Below are 19102 nucleotides of genomic sequence, written 5' to 3' on the forward strand. Positions count from 1 at the left end.
GACACGGCTGCTGCTTCCAATCTGACATCTGTGTGGGTGCATGGCATATTCCCAACATCATATCTGCTTTCAAGGCCATACCCTTGCTGCCGTTGCATCCCAATTGACACCAATGGGACAGCCTGCACAGGGTGCAACTTTTCATTTTTGAACTTTGCAAATCCTGAGATTTTTTCTTGAACCTCCTGCCTACTCTTAATTAGGATTAATTGCTTGTACTTATTTTGTGGTAATACAATTCCTTATTTTGAAAAAAAAAAATAGTAATTTTCATAAATCAGAACTTTTTTATATTTTCAAATAAACCAGACAACTATTGAATCAATTCTGACATCTTCATCTGCCTTTAAAATACTTGCCTATATGGACAATCCCTTTTGATCTATTTTACAATTCATGTTCCTTCATATTAGTCTTCTACAGACATAAAGCTATCATGGGTTAAGAGAGCAGTGTTAGTTTATTTATCAGAAGTGTACGTGATCAATAATTCTCACAACATTCATTGGAACTGGTACATAAAAATGAAAGAACTAAATTACATAAAAGGAGATTCAGGGTCATGCTGAGCACTTATAAATAATTTTACAATACTAAACTACATGGCAGTAGTCCAGGCAGACAATTAACAGCTGAGAACTCTGCAGAATACCATTATGCCTGTCATGTTAAAAACTCAATAGATGTAAAAACTCTAGCTTTAACCTCTCGTGGCTGCACTAACTCTTTGGGCTTCTGAAAGGAATTAAGATTTACATGTTGCTTCTTAACTTATAGCTACTAATTTAATGTACATCAAGAGCTGGAGGTCAGGGAACAAAACATATGATACATTCCAAGACTTAGCTATTGATTTTCCCCTGCAATGCAGCATGCTCTTCTTTCGCCTATAGTATAATGCACAAATCCTACAGCAGGGGAGCTTCACTGGGACTGGTAAGAATAAATTGATCTCAACTACATTTCCTTAATCTTTTAGTGTTCCTGTCACAGAGAATGAAAGAATAAAGAACTCTGAGGGTACAATGAATTTTCATTGTTTGGTTTATAATGAATTTTTACAATGAATTATTCATCAAACAAGTCAATTAAAGAGCTTAGATCCATCATTCCTCATCAGCACTTTTAATGCCAGTAGGAAAAACTTGCATCCAATATGAACACATCATTTAAAAAGAAAAAAAGAACTACCTACCTACTGTTAAGCCCTTTACACACGATCGGATATCTGATGGAATCTAATCCGATGCATTTTTTCATCGGATATCCGATGAAGCTGACTTTCATCTGTCTTGCACCATCAGTCAAAAATCCGATCGTGCCAAAAAGCGGTGACGTACAACACTACGACGAGCCAAAAAAAATGAAGTTCAATGCTTCCGAGTATGCATCGACTTGATTTTGAGCATGCATGGATTTTTGTCCGATGGAGTTCCACACAGACAATCAGATTTTTCTATCATTTTTTTTTCCATAAGAAAAATGTAAAACAAGTTTTATTTTTTTCACCAATAGAAATAAAACTGATGGGGCCCACACACAATTGGTTTGTCTGATGAAAACAGTCCATCGGTCTGTTTTCAGTGGACAAACCGATCGTGTGTACACGGCTTTAGGCTGGGTACACTGCAGATGGATGTGCTTGACAGCAGATGGTTCGGTACGTCTCTGTTCTCCATTTCAGGGATGAATCAGGCCAGAGTTTTTGCCTGAATTTGTACCCCTTTCCAGAGATGTGTGAAGCGGCTCTATTGAGAGCCAGTCACAATCTCCTGTCATGCGAATTGGATACATGTAAACCCGCATTCAGTTCTCACTAGTGTTAACTCAGTCTTAGGTAAATCATAAGGAACGCTGTTCCTATGTGTCTATTTTTTTAAGAATACCACAACTGAGTAGTATTCATCTAAGAGCAAAAGGAGAAAAGGAGTTCACTAACTGTGCATCAGAAGTGTTCCCCTCAGTAGATTATCCTAACTAATGGCCAACAAAAATTATTTGAAAATATGGAAATAACATTTTCTCCTAGATGATTACTCAGTTGCGGAATTCTTAAAAAATGTTGGGTGTTGGTCATTCTCTAGATTTGCAAATTAGCTGCTCATCACTTCACATTCATTTTTGGAAGCAGTACTTTAGTCATATCCTTTGAAATGCGTAAGGGTGCTGTTAAAAAAGAATTCTAGGTTAATGTATAAAACACTCCCTCAAAGTATTTTACTCCTTTTAGCTTTGGATAGAGTGGAAATGTATTAGAACACCTACCAGGTTTTTAACTGCTGTCTGTGCCCCCGTTAGGGAGATTCACCCTCTCTATTGTCCTGTTTACCATTATCACTGAAAGTGAAAGTAAAAGAAAATCACAAATTTTGGATTGTCCCCAGAAAAGAAAAAGGGGGGAAATCTTACAAATTGGGGTGCTAGTTCTGGTTACATGGGGGCTGTAAGAAAATCCCTAAAAGAGGTCATAAAACCGGAGAAAAACAAAACAAAACAAAAAACCTGTAAAACAAAGGAATAATGAACTAGTATGCATCACATACTAGCTCATTATGAAATACTTACCTTAGAACGAAGCCTTTCAGCGGGGCCCGCACACCGCAAGACAGCTGACATCTTCCCCAATGTTTTCACTGTGTTCGCGGGCTCTGGAACGGTAAGTGCGCACGTTTATGACACACATATGGCTCTGAAGGTCTGTCACAGTAAGCCGGACCTTCAGAGCACATATGCCGATGACGTCATTGGCTGCATGCGCCCTGAATATCTCCTAAACTATAGAGATATAGGTTTACCTGTAGGTACAATTAAAAACAAATAAGACTTTACTTCCTCTTTAATTTGCAGGAACTACCTCTCGCTTCCTTTTTGGCTATGGGACAGGAAGTGAAGGTAAATCTCCCAAGTGGGACACAGATGGCAAAAAATAAATAAAAAATTACAGGGGTTATAACCCACCCTTTAACCCTTGCATTTAAAATTTTTTTTTTTCATATAGTTCTACTTTCCTTCTAAGCTTCTCCACACTTGATGAACATTGCACATAGGTTTGCAGTAGTAATGCTTTCTCTGTAAATTGATAAAGTTGAGAGGCACCTATTTGGTCTTACAGAAAGAGAGCACATGGGGGTTTATTTACTAAAGGCAAATCCACTTTGCACTACAAGTGCACTGCAAGTGCACTTGGAAGTGCAGCCACTGTAGATCTGAGGGGGACATGCAAAGAAAAAAAAAAAACAGCATTTTTGCTTGTACATGATTGTATGATAAAATTAGCAGAGCTTCCTCTCATTTCAGATAATCCCCTCAAATCTAAAGCGACTGCACTTTCAAATCCTTTGTCAATGATTAAATATTTATTTGCAAAGCAAAGTGCATCTGAATAAAAAAGTAAAATAAGCAAATACATGTTTTACCATAATAAAAACACTTACTAGAGTACATTGCTTGTAACTAACACACTAAACTCTAGCTAACAATATTTTTTTTTAAAGCGAAAATACACTTAGAGTGCATGTAAACTCCAACAAAGAATTTCCCTTGTTTGTTAGAAACAGATTTCAAACATTAATTTAAATGCACTAAAAAGCAAAATTGACCCAAAATGTTATAGTGTTTTCTTAAAAGTTGTTTTATTCTTTGCATTGTTCTATTCAATTATTTAATTTTATATTCATGTTTGTCCAAACAACATATTATTACTGATACTGTTGACGCAATATAAATCCAGTATACTAATAATAATAAATACTATAGATTATAAATCAATTTGGATCTTCATTTTTAGCTTGCGAGTGCAATCAACATTCTAATCGCTGTCGCTTTAACATGGAACTCTACAAGCTGTCTGGTAGGAAGAGTGGAGGCATATGCCTAAACTGCCGTCATAACACTGCCGGGCGCCATTGTCACTATTGTAAACAGGGTTACAAACGTGAATTGAGCAAAGCTATATCCAGTCGAAAAGCCTGTAAGCGTAAGTACAGATGTCATCTTTCACTGTTTGAGTTGTGTTTGGATTTATGTTAAGACATTTGTCGTAGTCAGTCTTTAGGCAAGATTTTTCAATGATAAAATGCCCAAAGACATCAGATACCAGTGTGAAGAAACACTTCATCTAAGAATGATTTTTGGGGGAAAGGTTTTCTTAGAGTATTTAAATAACTGACTGGTGGAGCTGGAATTATTTTACCGTTTTCTGTTAAAGGAAAATCATTTTGCAATTCTATGCAGATGTATGAAGATTTTCCACATCAGCTCGAATTATGTTTATATCATTTAAAACTGTCCTATGTATATTTTACAAACATTTTTTTTCATAAGTGGGATTGTTACTGTTTAAAAGAGAAGTGTGGGATTTCAAAATAATAAACAATCATACTTACCTAGGCGGGTGCAGGATCAGTCTGATGCTGCATCTGTCCCCTGTTGCCTCTGAGACGCTGAGCAACCAAAGACCACTGATCACTCAGTCCTCAGTCTCAGTCATTGGCTCCCTGCTCTGCCCCTCTAGGGCTCATTGGAGCATTGGACTGTGGATGGGGAGGGAGCAGCTAGCTCAGGCATTGGAGCAGCACAATGAGAGGCTGAGCCAGCTCTCGCTCAGACAAAGAACTTTGGCTCTACTTCTTCTTTAAGCCCCACTCCAGGCAAACTATGACCATCCCTCCCGTGCTTGTCCCCCCTTTAAGTCCTCCAGCAGGGTTTTTTTTTTTCCTTACCTGGCTTAGCAAGTTATACTTACCCTAGTTCCATCATCCAGGCCTCTCGCTGGTGCCATTTCCAGATGAAGGGGGCCACTGATCTAACACTGCAGATCATCAATAGCCAGTTGGTCCTCTACCATCCCCGTGTTATAAGCCCTACAAAGGATTAAGATTCTTTTTTATTTCTGACACTAAAAAATGTGTAGCAAGCAACTTTAGTGATTATCATTTAATTATACCCAATGCAATGATTTTATAAAGGTACCCATAGCTGTAAGGTAACTGTCCAATTTGAACATATTAATTGTTTAATTAGAAAATTACTCATACGTTTCTGAGAACCAACAAATCTTCAAAGACATCCCTAACACACCAATCTTAAAGAAGATGACATTGGCCAATCTGTATAAGGTGGTGCAAGAGGATTCCTCTTTGCTTTTTCCGGTACGTCCTGCATAGCTTTGAGCAAACACATTGGAGTAATCCAAGAATGCATGTTTATCGAAAGAATTTTCAGGAGAACAATACAGTATTTTGACATTCAGATTGTGATTGCACATGTGTCCTACTCTTGATATCCAACTCAGCTTGAGGAAATTTTGAACAGTACTGGGAATAAAGGAATCTTCATATTTCAGTACAGTTACATTTATTTTTTAAAACTTCTCACCCTTACTTGCCTCACCTTTCCCTGATCTAGTGCTTTCTTGTAAAGAATCCTTCCACATGGCCTGTGCAAGTGTGTTGTTCTCTCATTTAAATTTTATAGAGAATTAATATACCTTTGCAATATGAAGTATGAACTCTTGATAGAACTGAATAGAGATTGCCTGGCAGAGAGGATTTTGACAATGAGCTTTTGAGCACTGAGCAGGCAGCACATCTGAGATGGTTGGGAATTTTTCTAAAACAATACAGACTTGGTCTAGTTATTCTATTATATATTTACTAATCATGTAAATGTACAAAAATCCCAAAATCATTTTCAGTTAAAGACTCAAAATATCTTACAAAGCACATACCTTCTAAAAAAATACAGACTGTTACAGATAGATATAAACTACAGATAAATTAAGTTTTTCTAATAATTTTACTATTATTACTATTTTCTTTATTACTGCAGCTTGCCAGTGTCACCCAATAGGGGCTGTCAATGCCATGTGCAATCAAACAACTGGTCAATGCCCATGCAAGACTGGAGTGACTGGCCTAACATGCAATCGCTGCACTCAAGGATACCAACAAAGCCGATCTCCCCATATGCCGTGTGTCCGTAAGTAATTTTAAGCAATACAGTAAGCACTCTGTTTATTATAAGGTGAATGTTTTTTTAAAGTTGTCTTTAATACAAATTTATTAAAAAAAATATTTTTTTTATTAATTTGGGGCCAGTCAAAATAGAAAGCCAGTTTTCAAATCTCTCGATTCATCTGTATCCTGACAGCTCCCTCTACAGTGAAATTTTTACCTTCTGTGTAGTTATCTTTTTGAATGCATGGGGATGTGTTGAACCTATAAAAAATACACAGAGTGCATGGCCTTTCCCTGCAGCTGCTGAGTATTTTGTTTTTAGGCAGCTAGAATGTATTTACCTGCTTTAAACTAAAGGCTTAGTTGGACAATGAGAACCATGCTGGACAAGATACAAATGTTCATCAAAGTCAACCCTTTTTTGGTTGGCTCTCCTACGCAAACCGATTTACCTTTATGTCAGTCTGTGCAAGGATGATAACGTGCACGTGCACACCCGCCACGTGTGCCCATGGCGATTCCCCATTCTGGATAATCACATGTCAGAGATCTTCTGTTCCCAGTGATCGGGAACAGTGATCTCTGTCACCTCTCATTGAGCCCATCCCCCCTACAGTTACAACACTCTGAGGGAACCCCTTGATCGCCCCCTAATAATATTGTAATAAGAATAAAAGTGATCCAAAAAAAAGTAAAATAAAGCATCAAAATAGAAAAATAAAAGTAAAATTAACAATAAAAAAATAAAATAAAATTTAAAGTGCCCCCCTCCCTCCCAGCGTGCTCGCTCAACCCTGCAGATGTAAATGGCCTTCAAACCACACATGTGAGGTATTGCTGTGAATGTTAGAGTGAGAGCAATAATTCTAGCGCAAGACTTCCTCTGTAACTCTAAACAGGCAACCTATAAATAATGTTAAAGCGTCGCCTATGGGGATTTTGAAGTACCAAAGTTTGTTGCCAGTCCATAAGTTTGCGCAATTTTAAAGCGTGACATGTTCGGGATCTATTTTCTCAGCGTAACATCATCTTTCACATCATGTAAAAAAATTGGGCTAACTTTAATGTTTTTTTTATGTATTAAACTATTTTTTCCACCAAAAAAATGTGTTCGAAAAATTGCTGCACAAATACCGGGCAAGATAAAAAGTCGCAACAACCACCATTTCATTCCGTAGGGTCTCTGCTTTAAAAAAAACATATATAATGTTTGGGGGTTCTGAGTAATTTTCTAGCATAAAAATATGATTTTTACATGTAGGAGAGTGAAGTATCAGAATTGGCCTGGTAGGCAAGTACTTAATGTACATAATATAACTGGGTAATGACATTTATAGGTAAAGTTGATCCAGGGAAAATCAGATTGCTTCTTGGGGGATCAGGAAGGAATTTTTTCCCCCGCTGTAGCAAATTGAAGCATGCTTAGCTGGGGTTTTTCACCTTCCTCTGGATCAGCTGTCAGTAAAAGATTGTGTGCATGGGATTGTATGTTTTTTTTATTTTTTTATTGGTTGAACTGGATGGACTTGTGTCTTTTTCAGCCTCCCTAACTATGTAACTGTAATGGTGGCTGTTTCCACACATGCCCTGACTCCCTGTTTCATGAGTGTAAATGAAATGGATAAAAGATGGCTTTAGCTTCTGTTCTCCACCTGTAGAGAACTGTTCAGATACAGTTTGTCCTTTTCTGGGCTTAATCGTAGGGGCCTCTATGATTACGCCCCGAAAAAGAGGTGAAACGCATCTGAGATGTACTCTACAGGTGAAGAATAGGAGATGAAGCCATATTTTACCCTTTTCATTCACATTCATGAAACAGGGAGTCTGTGTTTGTGCGAAGACGACCTCCATTTTGTTAAAGTGTACTGAAGCCTTAAAAGCCGATCGTGTTTGTCTTGCATCAGTCTATCCACATGCTTATCTGAATGATACCGGTTTGGGGGGCATTTGGGCTACATCAAATTCCATGTTATACATAGACCTATTATTTGTCTATTTACTTGGCATGACTTTGTTTCTTGACAAAATAAATACATTTTTCTGTGTAAAGGATAGGTTTCTAGTGGTTGTGGAATGAACTTAGGGGTTCATTGACTTTGTGTTTGAAGGGTACAGCTATGTAAATTGGGCTCTGGTTATACCTGGAAAATTAATAATTTACACAGGATTTGGTAAATTTTATCAATAAATTTTACTGCAATATATCAACATTAACATATTTATTGTTGCTTAAAATTAGGGATTCAAGAGGAGATGACTACAACAGCAGCATATCCCGTGGAATGGAAAACAGGATCAGGTATATCAAACTTACTGTATAGTATTAACCTCCCTGGCGGTATGATTATTTCAGATTTTAGGTGCTGAAAGCGGTACAATTGTTTTGCATGGAAATTTGGCGTTTTATATTGTAGGCCTGTAATTCTTAGGAATAACTCACTTAAATCTGACTAAACAAAAGTCTAGTAGACATCCGGGTATGATAAAGTTTGAAACACAAAATCATAGATTATAATATAATAAATAACTATAAATAATTATAACATATAATAATCTAAATATAAAAAAAAATATGCATAATGTAATCAAATCAAAAACACTGAAATTTGCTCAGTTGCAGAACTGTCGCTGTCATTACTTCTAGGAATTTCCCCACAAATCGCTATCGCTCAATTCTGCAAGTGATTCTAATTTATTATCGCTGTTTTCTAGATGGTCTAAAACCACTTTTGACATAACGGGACACTTTTTGGTTGCTATGGGCAATCTCCAGTTTCCAGGCAGAAAAAACTGTATTTATAATATAAAACTGCATGCAGGACACTGGACAGACCACTAGGGACAAAGGGGGTGTGTATTTATTTTATACAGTATTGTAATCTGTAAGATTACAGTGTACTGTATCTATACTGTGTTTTTACTTTTTTTCATTTGGCGCTGATCTCCTCCCCCGTGCGTCGTAACATTGCAGGGAATGGAGCTCGGCGGCTCAGGGGCACTGAGTCAATCGAGCGAGGAGACAGCTCGCACACACAGAGGGGAGACATCGCAGGATCCAAGGGACAAGGTAAGTAACTCTCCCTGTATCCTGCGATGCAATCCTGAGTCTGGCTCGGGGGTTACCGCTAATGGTATTGAAATATCACCCAGAGCCGACTCGGGAATACCGCTAGGCAGGTTAAAGCAGTATTTGGGTTTTGCTGTGTAACAGGATTTAGATTTGATAATATCTCTTTTTTTTTTAGTTTCTGAATGCCAGTCTTATTGTAAGCCATCTCACAGCCGTGTGCACATGAATCTACGCAAGTATTGCAAAAAGGATTACGGTATGTATAACGATTGTGATAATATATCATTTTCAACAAGAGGGAAATTTGGGGAATGCTCACTTACACAGAACAGCAGGGAATCTGTTTTAGGCCTTTGTAAAGCAACTCTAAGCTTGCTATAATTCTTATAATTCTTGGAGATTGTTCATTGTTTTTTATGAGATGCAGCTCCAGGCGTGGAAACCCAAAGATCTCAGAGACCTAAATTATTGTCCTATGTAGGCATTCCTATCAGCCTATTGGGAGCTATGTGTAGGAATGAAGGAGCACACAATAACTCAGGTCTCAGGTCTAGTACTATATAAGGAAAAATCACTTAGGTGTCTATTAAAAACATTGCCATGCAAATGTGTCAGTCATTTACACAGCTGTCAGGAACCTTCACTGTAATTTGTGAATATGTTTATATCATTTGTCACCTCCATCTGGAGGCTGTAATGCAGTATTTTCCTGAAAATACCTCATTATTGACACAAGATAGGCCTCACAATCCTAGGAAATAAACATATTAGGCAAATGACAATGCTGATTTGTGACAGCTGTGTGAATGATTGACACATACGCACAACCAATTTTTTCTAAATAGACCCTTTAAATTTGTATGGATGTAGATTTTGCTTCCCTGTTGTCCATGGTTACTAATGTCCACGCTAGCAGAGGATGATGGAGAATAAACAAACATGGTGAGATCTTTATTTCACTTAGCCTATAAAGAACCTTGTACAAAATGATATGTTACCTAAATATAAATTATAGAGAAGCTTAAATGAAATTATTTTCTTGCATGGTGGCCAGAACAAACTTGCAAGCAATAAAGAACCTAAAATAAAAGGCTCATCATATTCACAGACTGTTTTATGGTGAACTAAACCTGAATTTATTGGTGCTACAGAAGTAAAAAAAAAAATGCTTTTTTTTTTCCTTTTCTTTAGGAGTTCTCTAAGTTCTGCAGCGCTGTTCTGATATGTACAGTTGGGAGGCGCAATTCTGGCTCCCTGCTGCACTCCAATACTGTCACAAAGCACAGCGCAGTTATGATGTTTGTTCTCTACAAATAAATACACATCAAATGAACGAAGCTGCTTTCCCTGAACATTTTCCTGTATTTTTTTGTTTTTCTTTATAAAGATTTCAACCTTGATTTAACTGTCACCCACCATGTAGAATTTCTCATTGCAATAATAAAACAGAACTGGTAAAAAGCAAAAGCAAGGTTCCATTTTATCAGTATAGCCATGCTGTTTTTTTTTTTTTTCATGGTCAGTAAATGAGATGTGATAGACCTCCAGTTTGAAGGACCTTTTAGATGCAAATAGATTAATTAGTAGGGCTGAAGCACTGAATTCCATGGCTTTTATTTTACTCCCTGCTTGCTTTGGGTCACTTTCCTCCCAGCAGGTCCTTTTCTTGATCCCACGGGCACAGCTGGGATAAGATGACTGAAGGATCATCATTTCATGGGATTAGTTAAAGCCATGGCTTCTGAGAAAATGGCAATGTTCGGCTGGGAAGTAAAGTGAGCACTGAAAGCAAGAGAGGAGATAGAACTATCGGGTCCAAGCCCCGCTGCGTAAGAAGAATGTTTTTAACAGCACAAAGGGAATTATCAAGTTAAGCTGATTTCCTCTTGCTGCTTTTAAAGAAGTGAGGGCAAAGACGAGTAAAAACAGAAGGCTAGACTGGAGACTAGATTTAAGATGACTGCAGCATTTATTTATAGACATACATCATAAACATATGTACATGAGTCTCTACCTGCAAAATGTGTTGAGTACCTATTTATCTTTTGTGTACTGTATAATGCACATATATTCCGATGAAGGGTTAAACATCTTTCGGGGTGGCCTATCGTGCATTAAAAACACAGTGAGTTCCAGGGCAAGCATCCTGTAAAGAAAGGGATAAGGGGCCCTTAAGCCTTAGTCAGTGGTAAGAGAATAAGAGGCAAAGAAAAGAAGTATCTGTGATTGATTGTCTTTATGTCAAGACCAATAAAACTAAACAGTCTTCAAACAAATGATGAGCAACAGAGCAACAGCTCAAATTAAAGGCATGAGGTCACAGGTTAAGTGTGTGCAGCCACCCAAGGTGTATGTATACATTTTGAGTAATACTACGGAGCCCTCAAGCCTGCTGTCTTAGAAGACTGTTCAAGATATTGTAAGACAATTGTAATGCAAAATTACATTGGCATAAGTTAGACATATATTTTACTAAATGCTCTCTAAAAACCTTCCTCTGAATAACAGGAAACAACTCGGACCTTAGCTCATAGGAATCCACCACTTTTTAAGTACTGATATCCCAGTGGAATACCGAGAGAGGAGCGGCATCAAATTTCTTGTTTTGAAAAATCTTTGAGTGCATTGGCACCAAAGGGATTTTCAACTTTTTGAAGAGTGGAAAACCTATTTTATTGCAATTATATAAGCTATTATTCTTGCTAGTATATTTGAATAACTAGGGATACTATATCCTTCCTTATTGTAGCCCTTGATATGCCTGATACACGCAATAATATTCAGTATGTGTAAAAATGCATATGAGATAATCTCTTAGATAAACTACCATCTTAAATAATACTTCAACAATTGGAAGTGTTAACTCCTAGTACATAGTAATCAAAAATCTTTGAGGGCAGACAAGTCAGATCTGCCTTTCTATGGCCAGGCTACTTTATTTTTTACGTTAAAAAAACAACTATCTATTTGGTTCAGTGAAAAACTGGTGGCCATGCATGACTCAATTAATGTGATCCAATAGATCTGAGCATTCCTGGCTATAATCTGCCCATTTATTTAACAATAAATAAATGACTACTTAAAGTGTATGTAAAAAAACAAACTTTAGAGAGGGAAGATCTTACTAATTTGGATACAGATAGCAATACAAAATTGTCAGGGGTTTTAACACTTTCATATTCTACCTACTGTAAAACAAGAAAAAAACATGATATATTTTAATACTGCAGGAAGGGATCATTATCACAAGCAGTTCAAGGTTAAAAAGCTTTACCACTTCTATGCTGCCCTGCTTTTAATTTAATCTAGACGAGAAAAATATCCGAGTTTGATTAAAGTCATCATTATTCTGTCGGTAGATAGCCACAGTCACATTTTCCCTTGATTCCAAAAAAGACAGCTTCATTTCTTGAAGGTATAACTACCACAACATTCAGTCTTCTGATTTTTTTTCATGCATTTTATGGTCAGTATTTTATGTGTCAGCTGCAATATAAAGCCAGGATAACCTTTAATATTGAGTACTTAGTGAGAAAATTGTTTCCTCATATCCAACTAAGGCATGAATTACATTCAAATTAATGTTTTCATTTTCAAGTCTTGATTTTTGAGGTTAGCAAGCATCATATTTTCCCTGGATATAGTAAAGATATTTTAACCTATATAGTAGATGTAAAGGTACAAAAAATGTATGTAGCCAGGTTCTTGGCTAGAAAAGGGACATTATGAAAACACTGTGCTGCAGCTGCTTTGTGTGCCTTTACAAGATTCTTATGCTGGCTTTTAGTGCCATTCAGCATCTATTCAGCAGAGGGAGCATAGAAAATGTCTGATATTTGGTCCCCAGACCAAACAGACAAGAGGCGTGGGCAGTAGAACTATAACAGTACAGGTAATCAATTATAATCACATGTGAGAACACATAGATAAAGAAAATTTAGTAAATGTTTTTTATTAATACAAAATCAATAAAACATACAGAAGCATGAACAATTTAAAATTATAGTGACAACCATACTGATCACCGATATAATGGTCCCCAGAGGGGGAAGATCACAAGGGGATTGAGGGTCACATCTCAACTAGTTTTGCGGCCTTGCCGCTTCGTCAGGAGAATATCAAAAATCGCCCAGAGACCGATCGCCAGGTGTCACCAAAACTGCCCCCCTGCGGCGACCAGGGGGGAAGTGCAAATGGATGGACCTACTACTTCAAGTGTAATTAAAGATTATCAGGGGTCCCGGGAAGTGGAACCCAACTGAAGTGGGTGTTTCAAAAGACTGCACAGCAGAATCAAAACTGAGTGATATAAGTGGGAAGGGAGAATATATGCGATCCCAGTAAGGCATCCGACCAAGGATGCAGAGAATTCACTGCAGCTAAGGGTTGGATACAGCTCGATATTTCTGGGGCCCAACGTCCCAGTACTGTGGCCCAAAGATCTGACAGTGCCACCAGCAGGTGAAACCTTTCCTGACAGCTCCAGACTGCCAAGAGAAACCCGCTGGCGGACACCAGTAATGCGATCCAAAGAACATATAGTGCCACCAGCAGGTGAAACCTTTCATGACAGTTAATTTAACATTTACCAGTCTGGTGTTTATTTTCTGGTACTGAATTACAGCTGGGTGCATTTTCTTCATACTGCCGTTTCTATAAGAGTTTGCGGCAACTTTCGTTCAGGGGCTGAGGTTGTTTACAGAGTTGAGGCAAAAGAACAGAGTACTCAATCTATCAAGCAGCTCCTGGGCAGAGTACAAGTATAGAAGTTGTAATACAAACAATCACTCGATAGAATGGACACTCACCAAACACTTGGCTATAACAGCTGTAGCAAATACAGCACAGTCTTATAAACTGAAACGCGTTGGGGCGTCTAAACACTGACGTTACACTGCTGAATACTCCTTTCTGCAGTTGCCAGAGATTTAAGTGTACATCTGTATATTTGTGATTGTTCCACAGTGGATTGTAATCTTGGATGGCTTTTAGTATATAATAAACTATACTGTACTATTATTGGTTTTCTCTTTTTGTGAGCTTTATTTGGTACAACCTGCAGCGGCATCCAATACTGGGCATAGGAGACATTTTTAAAAAGGCACTGACCTGAGGCTTGCAGAGGATGTAATTTAAAGCGGGGGTTGACCCTAAAAAATATAAATTTTCTAACACCGATGGACTGTTTTCATCGGACAAACCGATCGTGTGTGGGCCCCATCTGTCTTTTTTTCATCGGTGTAAAAAAATAGAACATGTTTTAAATTTTTCCTATGAATAAAAAACTGATAGGAAATTCCGATCTTCTGTGTGGAACTCCATTGAAAAAAAATCCACGCATGCTCATAATCAAGTCGATACATACTTGGAAGCAATGAACTTCATTTTTTTCGTCTCGTCATAGTGTTTTACGTCACTGCGTTTTGGCACGGTCAGAATTTAGTCTGATAGTGTGAATGCAAGACTGAAGAAAGTCAGCTTCATCGGATATCTGATAAAAAAATCCACCGGATTTGATTCCATCAGAAATCCGATCGTGTGTACATGGCTTTAGGGACCTTAGATTGTAAGCTCCTTGAGGGCAGGGACTGATGTGAATGTATAATAAATATGTAAAGCACTGTGTAAATTGACAGTGCTATATAAGTACTTTTAATGAATGAATAAAGAAAATGCTTAAATGGTGCAGTGAGAAGACAGTGATTGTTGTGCCCTGTGTTGGTAGAGATCTGTGTTACACCACAGATACCACTTTAGCAAGCATTCTACCAGTATAATATTTTAAAACATGAGATGATGCTATGTCTACCTTATTTTTTACAGTTCTCCGGGCCCAGCTACTGTCTATGGAGAAATCTGGAGAATGGTGGAAATTTACAGCTAACGTGCTTACAGTATATAGACAGCGGAGGGTTCCCATCAGACGTGGTGATCAACCAATATGGGTTCCAGATCAAGATTTGGCATGTGACTGCCTCCGGGTTCAAGTAGGAAAGTCGTATTTGATCATCGGTAATGATGAGGAATCCCCAGATCCTGCTCGTGTGATACTGGATAAGAACAGCCTGTCACTGCCATGGCGTGATGTTTGGGCACACAAACTGAGACGGTTTCAGCAGCAAGATCGGCGAGGAAAATGCAAGGCGGGATAAATAGATCTTAGTGTCATGGATATTGTTTAGTGTCAGTTGTCTCAGAGCAAGAACCTATTTAGAGTGAAACATTAATGATGGCCTGCTAGCTGCAGTTATTGCTACCTCTATAATACAACATTTGTCAACTGGAAAACACAGCAAGACATACAGTAAGAAAAAGCAAAACCTGTTACAATCTATTATATAGGTATTTGTAGAAAGAAATATGCTGCTTTTTCTCCTTTGCTGTCTCAAATACAAAATATAATTTTTGTGGGTGTGATAAATATTTTGTCGTTTGTCTCTGAGTCATTTACTTTTGATATATGTTCAATGGCTTTTCTTGCAAGAATCAAAAAAATACTTTTATTTCACATTTGAAATGAATGTAGCAACCCAGTGTTGATTAACAACAAAAGAAATACAGACTGTTGTACTCTGTCATCAAGAGAAGAAGGAATATTATTTTGTATATAGTTAAAAAACACTCTCACCTTGCCAATTCAGGACAAAGTAACAGTGTCTATGTAAGGGGGCTCCTCCAACTCACCGATCATCACTTTGGCAACCAACCGCTGTTGCTACTTCCTCCAGGGACAATCAGAATACTTACTGTTGGTTGGTACTGGACACAAAGTAGAGCAGTAATGTAACTGTCTAGTGTTTCAGTACTTCCTCTGATATATTTGATTTAATTTCTAGACCTGTACACTGTCACAAAGGAGGAGGTCACATGCTCCCTCATACCTGGAAGTACAGGGTTTTGTAGGTTGAGGAAGAGGAAGGAACGACACAGGGACACCTACAAGGTTAGTAGGTGGGTTGGGGTGCCCTTTATGCGAACAGTCTCTTTCAGACCACTTTCACACTGAGGCGCTTTTCAGGCGCTTTCATGCTAAAAACAGCGCCTAAAAAGCTCACGAAAACGTATTTCCATTAAAATCAATTAATGCTTTCACACTGGGGCAGTGTGCTGGCAGGGCTGTGAAAAACTCACTTCTCCATTGAAATTAATGGAAAGCTCTTCAAAAGCGACTGAAAAGCGCTTCAAAATCGCCTAAAAAAAGGGCTTCAAAAGTGCTCAGTGTTTTTACTGGCAGTTTAAAAGCGCCTCGGTGTGAAAGTGGCCTAAGTGATTCCTTAATGGTTCCACAAGCTCAAAAACAAATCCATGACTTGTGCTCCCTCCACCAGATGTGCCCTCATCTCAGATATATGACCACACTTTTAAATATGGTCTATATAGGCTTGTGTTTCTCTCAGAGGACTAAAAATGTTCCAGATCATAGGGTTTTATAAAAACTTCTTAATCTGCTGCATCATTACTGGATGTCTTCATTCACCCATACATAAAGAAAGGGTAAAGTACCAAACTTTATCCTTGAGATTAATTTCCAACCATAAAAATACGAACTTCTGCACCAAACTATGCCTCGCATGCAATATGCATAAACACATACAGGGTCATCAATGTACTATCCACTCCGCTGGTATAATTACCACACTGTCTCATCCGAAGAGCGTTGTGACATCATCAAGCCCCTCCCCTGCGCATTACGCCATAGGGTCATGTGTCTTCATCAGGGGTTAAGAGATCAGCCTGTCTGGCTTCAGTAAATCAACCCCTTAGTGTCCGTTAAGGAGATGGGGATGGTGCAAAGTGATGGTAGACCTCTGATTTCTTGCCAGAAGTCAATATCTGCATATTGGAGAGCCCTTGATTTAGAATACTCAAGAGCTTGTGCAAAAATAAGTGCAGATTTAAGACGGCTGCATGTTATTGAAGGCACTACTGCTTATTGTTTAATGAATGGACTTTAAAATTTCTGATACTCACATAATGGATGGCATTAGAATTAATTCCTATGAGTCAATAATATTTGAAATTATACTAGAGTAAAGATAGAAACAATGGGCCAGATCCACAAAAGGGATACGCCGGCGTATCTACTGATACGCCGTCGTATCCCTGTTTCTATCTATGCGACTGATTCACAGAATCAGTTACACATAGATATTCCTAAGATCCGGCAGGTGTAATAGTTTTACACTGTCGGATCTTAGGATGCAGTATCTCGGCCGCCGCTGGGGGCATTTCTCGTCGAAATGCCACGTCGGGTATGCAAATTAGCACTTACGGAGATCCACGAAGCGGTTTCCCTTCGTGAAGTCTCCGTAAGTTGTTAGTTTGCAAACGCAAAATTAGGGCTACTTTTACAAAGTGTAAAGTTAGTACACCATGTAAAAGTAGACCCTTCTTTCCCGCGACGCTGTCAAATTTTTTTTTTTTCCCGCCGCATCTCTTTTTTTCCCCGACGCAACTTTTTTTACCCGGCGCGATTCACAAAACTCGGCGTAACGTAATTTCGCGCAATGCACGTCAGGAAAATCACGTCAGGAGCATGCGCAGTACATCCGGCGCGGGAGCGCACCTAATTTAAATGGGACTCGCCCCATTAGATTGGGCCCGCCTTGCGCCGGACGAATTTAAGTTACACCGCTGAAAATTTCTAGGTAAGTGCTTTGTGGATCGGGCACTTAGGTAGAGATTTTGCAGCGGTGTAACTTAAATAGGAAGATTTAAGTTAAGCCCGCTCGTTGTGGATCTGGCCCAATATCTGTTTAAAGGCAATTGTATGTCAGAATATGTTGATATTATATGAGTGGTTCTGCTGCTGTTTGAAATGTTCATAAACAAATATGGACACTGTTCCAAGAGATCCAGTGCACCAGCCAAATCTCCTCTAGCTTATGGCCAGGATTTTAGGGGGCTAATTTAGAAAATGCATTTTATTTGTGCAGTAATTGACAGCAATTTTTAAAAAGGATGCCACTGATGGTATTTAATTAAAAAAATGTACGTCAAATTGGTTTGATGATATTATTAACACTTCTCAAGTGCAAGTGTCTTGGCTGCCCCTGCTGTTTTTGCCTTTTGAGCAAGATAGATAAGTAGTTATTGCTATGCAATGGCTAATTAATGATAGATTATTTGCCAGCACTTAGCAAATTAACCTGCTCACACACAACCTACTTGATTCTGAAATCCATAAGCACTCATAAAATTTTGACTATATCCTGATTCTTGCAATCTTAAAACATGTCTGAAACCAAGAACAAATTTAATATTTTAATATTTTAAAGGTTTTCAGTCCTTAGATGTATGTGGTGGCTGCGCCATTTTTTTTCTGGCCTTTAAACAATTTCTCAGTGAATCTATGTAGAAGCAGCATTTTCACCCTAGGACAGAATGGAGATTTACTAATACTGGAGCACGCCAAATCTGGTGCAGCTATGCATAGTAACCAATCAATTTCTAACTTTGGCTTGCTCCATTAAGCTTTGACAATAAAACAAAGAAGTCGATTAGTTACTATGCACAGCTGTACCAAATTCTGTGTGCATCAGTTTAAGTAAAATTCTGTTGAGAAGCGGGGGGTTAATTCAAGTTGAGAAACAACTTTGTAAGATGAGAAGCGGGGGGGAGGGTTAGGCGGCTACTGAAGATTACTTCTTGGTTCTTCATTCTTCCGACAGACACATCTGCCTTCCTTCTCCCGTGCAGCAAGCGAGTTAAAATGGAGGGGCCCCAAGCCAGCACGGGGCCCCAAGCAATTGCTTGGCTTGCCTGTCCTGTCGCAACAGGCCTGCATAAGGGAGAGTTATTACGGTATGTAGTTCACACAGAAAGCTAGGAAAATTCCAACCAATAACAGGGCAGCAAACATAGAGAGCTCAAAAAGTTATCAGCTTAACAGATTTTTGGCAGGATCAATTGTTATTTTGTTAGAACATATAATTCAAATATAATGAAATGCATTCAGTGGTATAGTTAGCAGACCAAAGGAAGCAAATATGGAAAGTTCAATTTGAGTTTACATATTTTTTATTCTTCCAACATGGTTTATTGTCAGGTTTTTTACTAAATAAGTCTAAAAGAG

General features: G+C 38.3%; 1 protein-coding gene across 2 annotated transcripts in view; it reads left to right on the forward strand.

Moving 5' to 3' along the window:
* The window catches only part of LOC120915264 (netrin-1-like), a 130466-nt gene extending 115016 nt beyond the window's left edge, over window positions 1-15450 (forward strand). For both annotated transcript variants that reach the window (XM_040325639.1, XM_040325640.1), the window contains 5 exons: window positions 3788-3976; window positions 5830-5979; window positions 8197-8256; window positions 9203-9283; window positions 14851-15450. In XM_040325639.1, coding sequence (XP_040181573.1) covers window positions 3788-3976; window positions 5830-5979; window positions 8197-8256; window positions 9203-9283; window positions 14851-15179 — 809 coding nt within the window. In that variant the 3' untranslated portion in view covers window positions 15180-15450. The remainder of the gene's footprint in view (window positions 1-3787; window positions 3977-5829; window positions 5980-8196; window positions 8257-9202; window positions 9284-14850) is intronic.
* Window positions 15451-19102: the final 3652 nt, after the last annotated feature.

This window comes from Rana temporaria, chromosome 10 (genome assembly GCF_905171775.1).
Source record: "Rana temporaria chromosome 10, aRanTem1.1, whole genome shotgun sequence".
Lineage (NCBI taxonomy): Eukaryota > Metazoa > Chordata > Amphibia > Anura > Ranidae > Rana > Rana temporaria.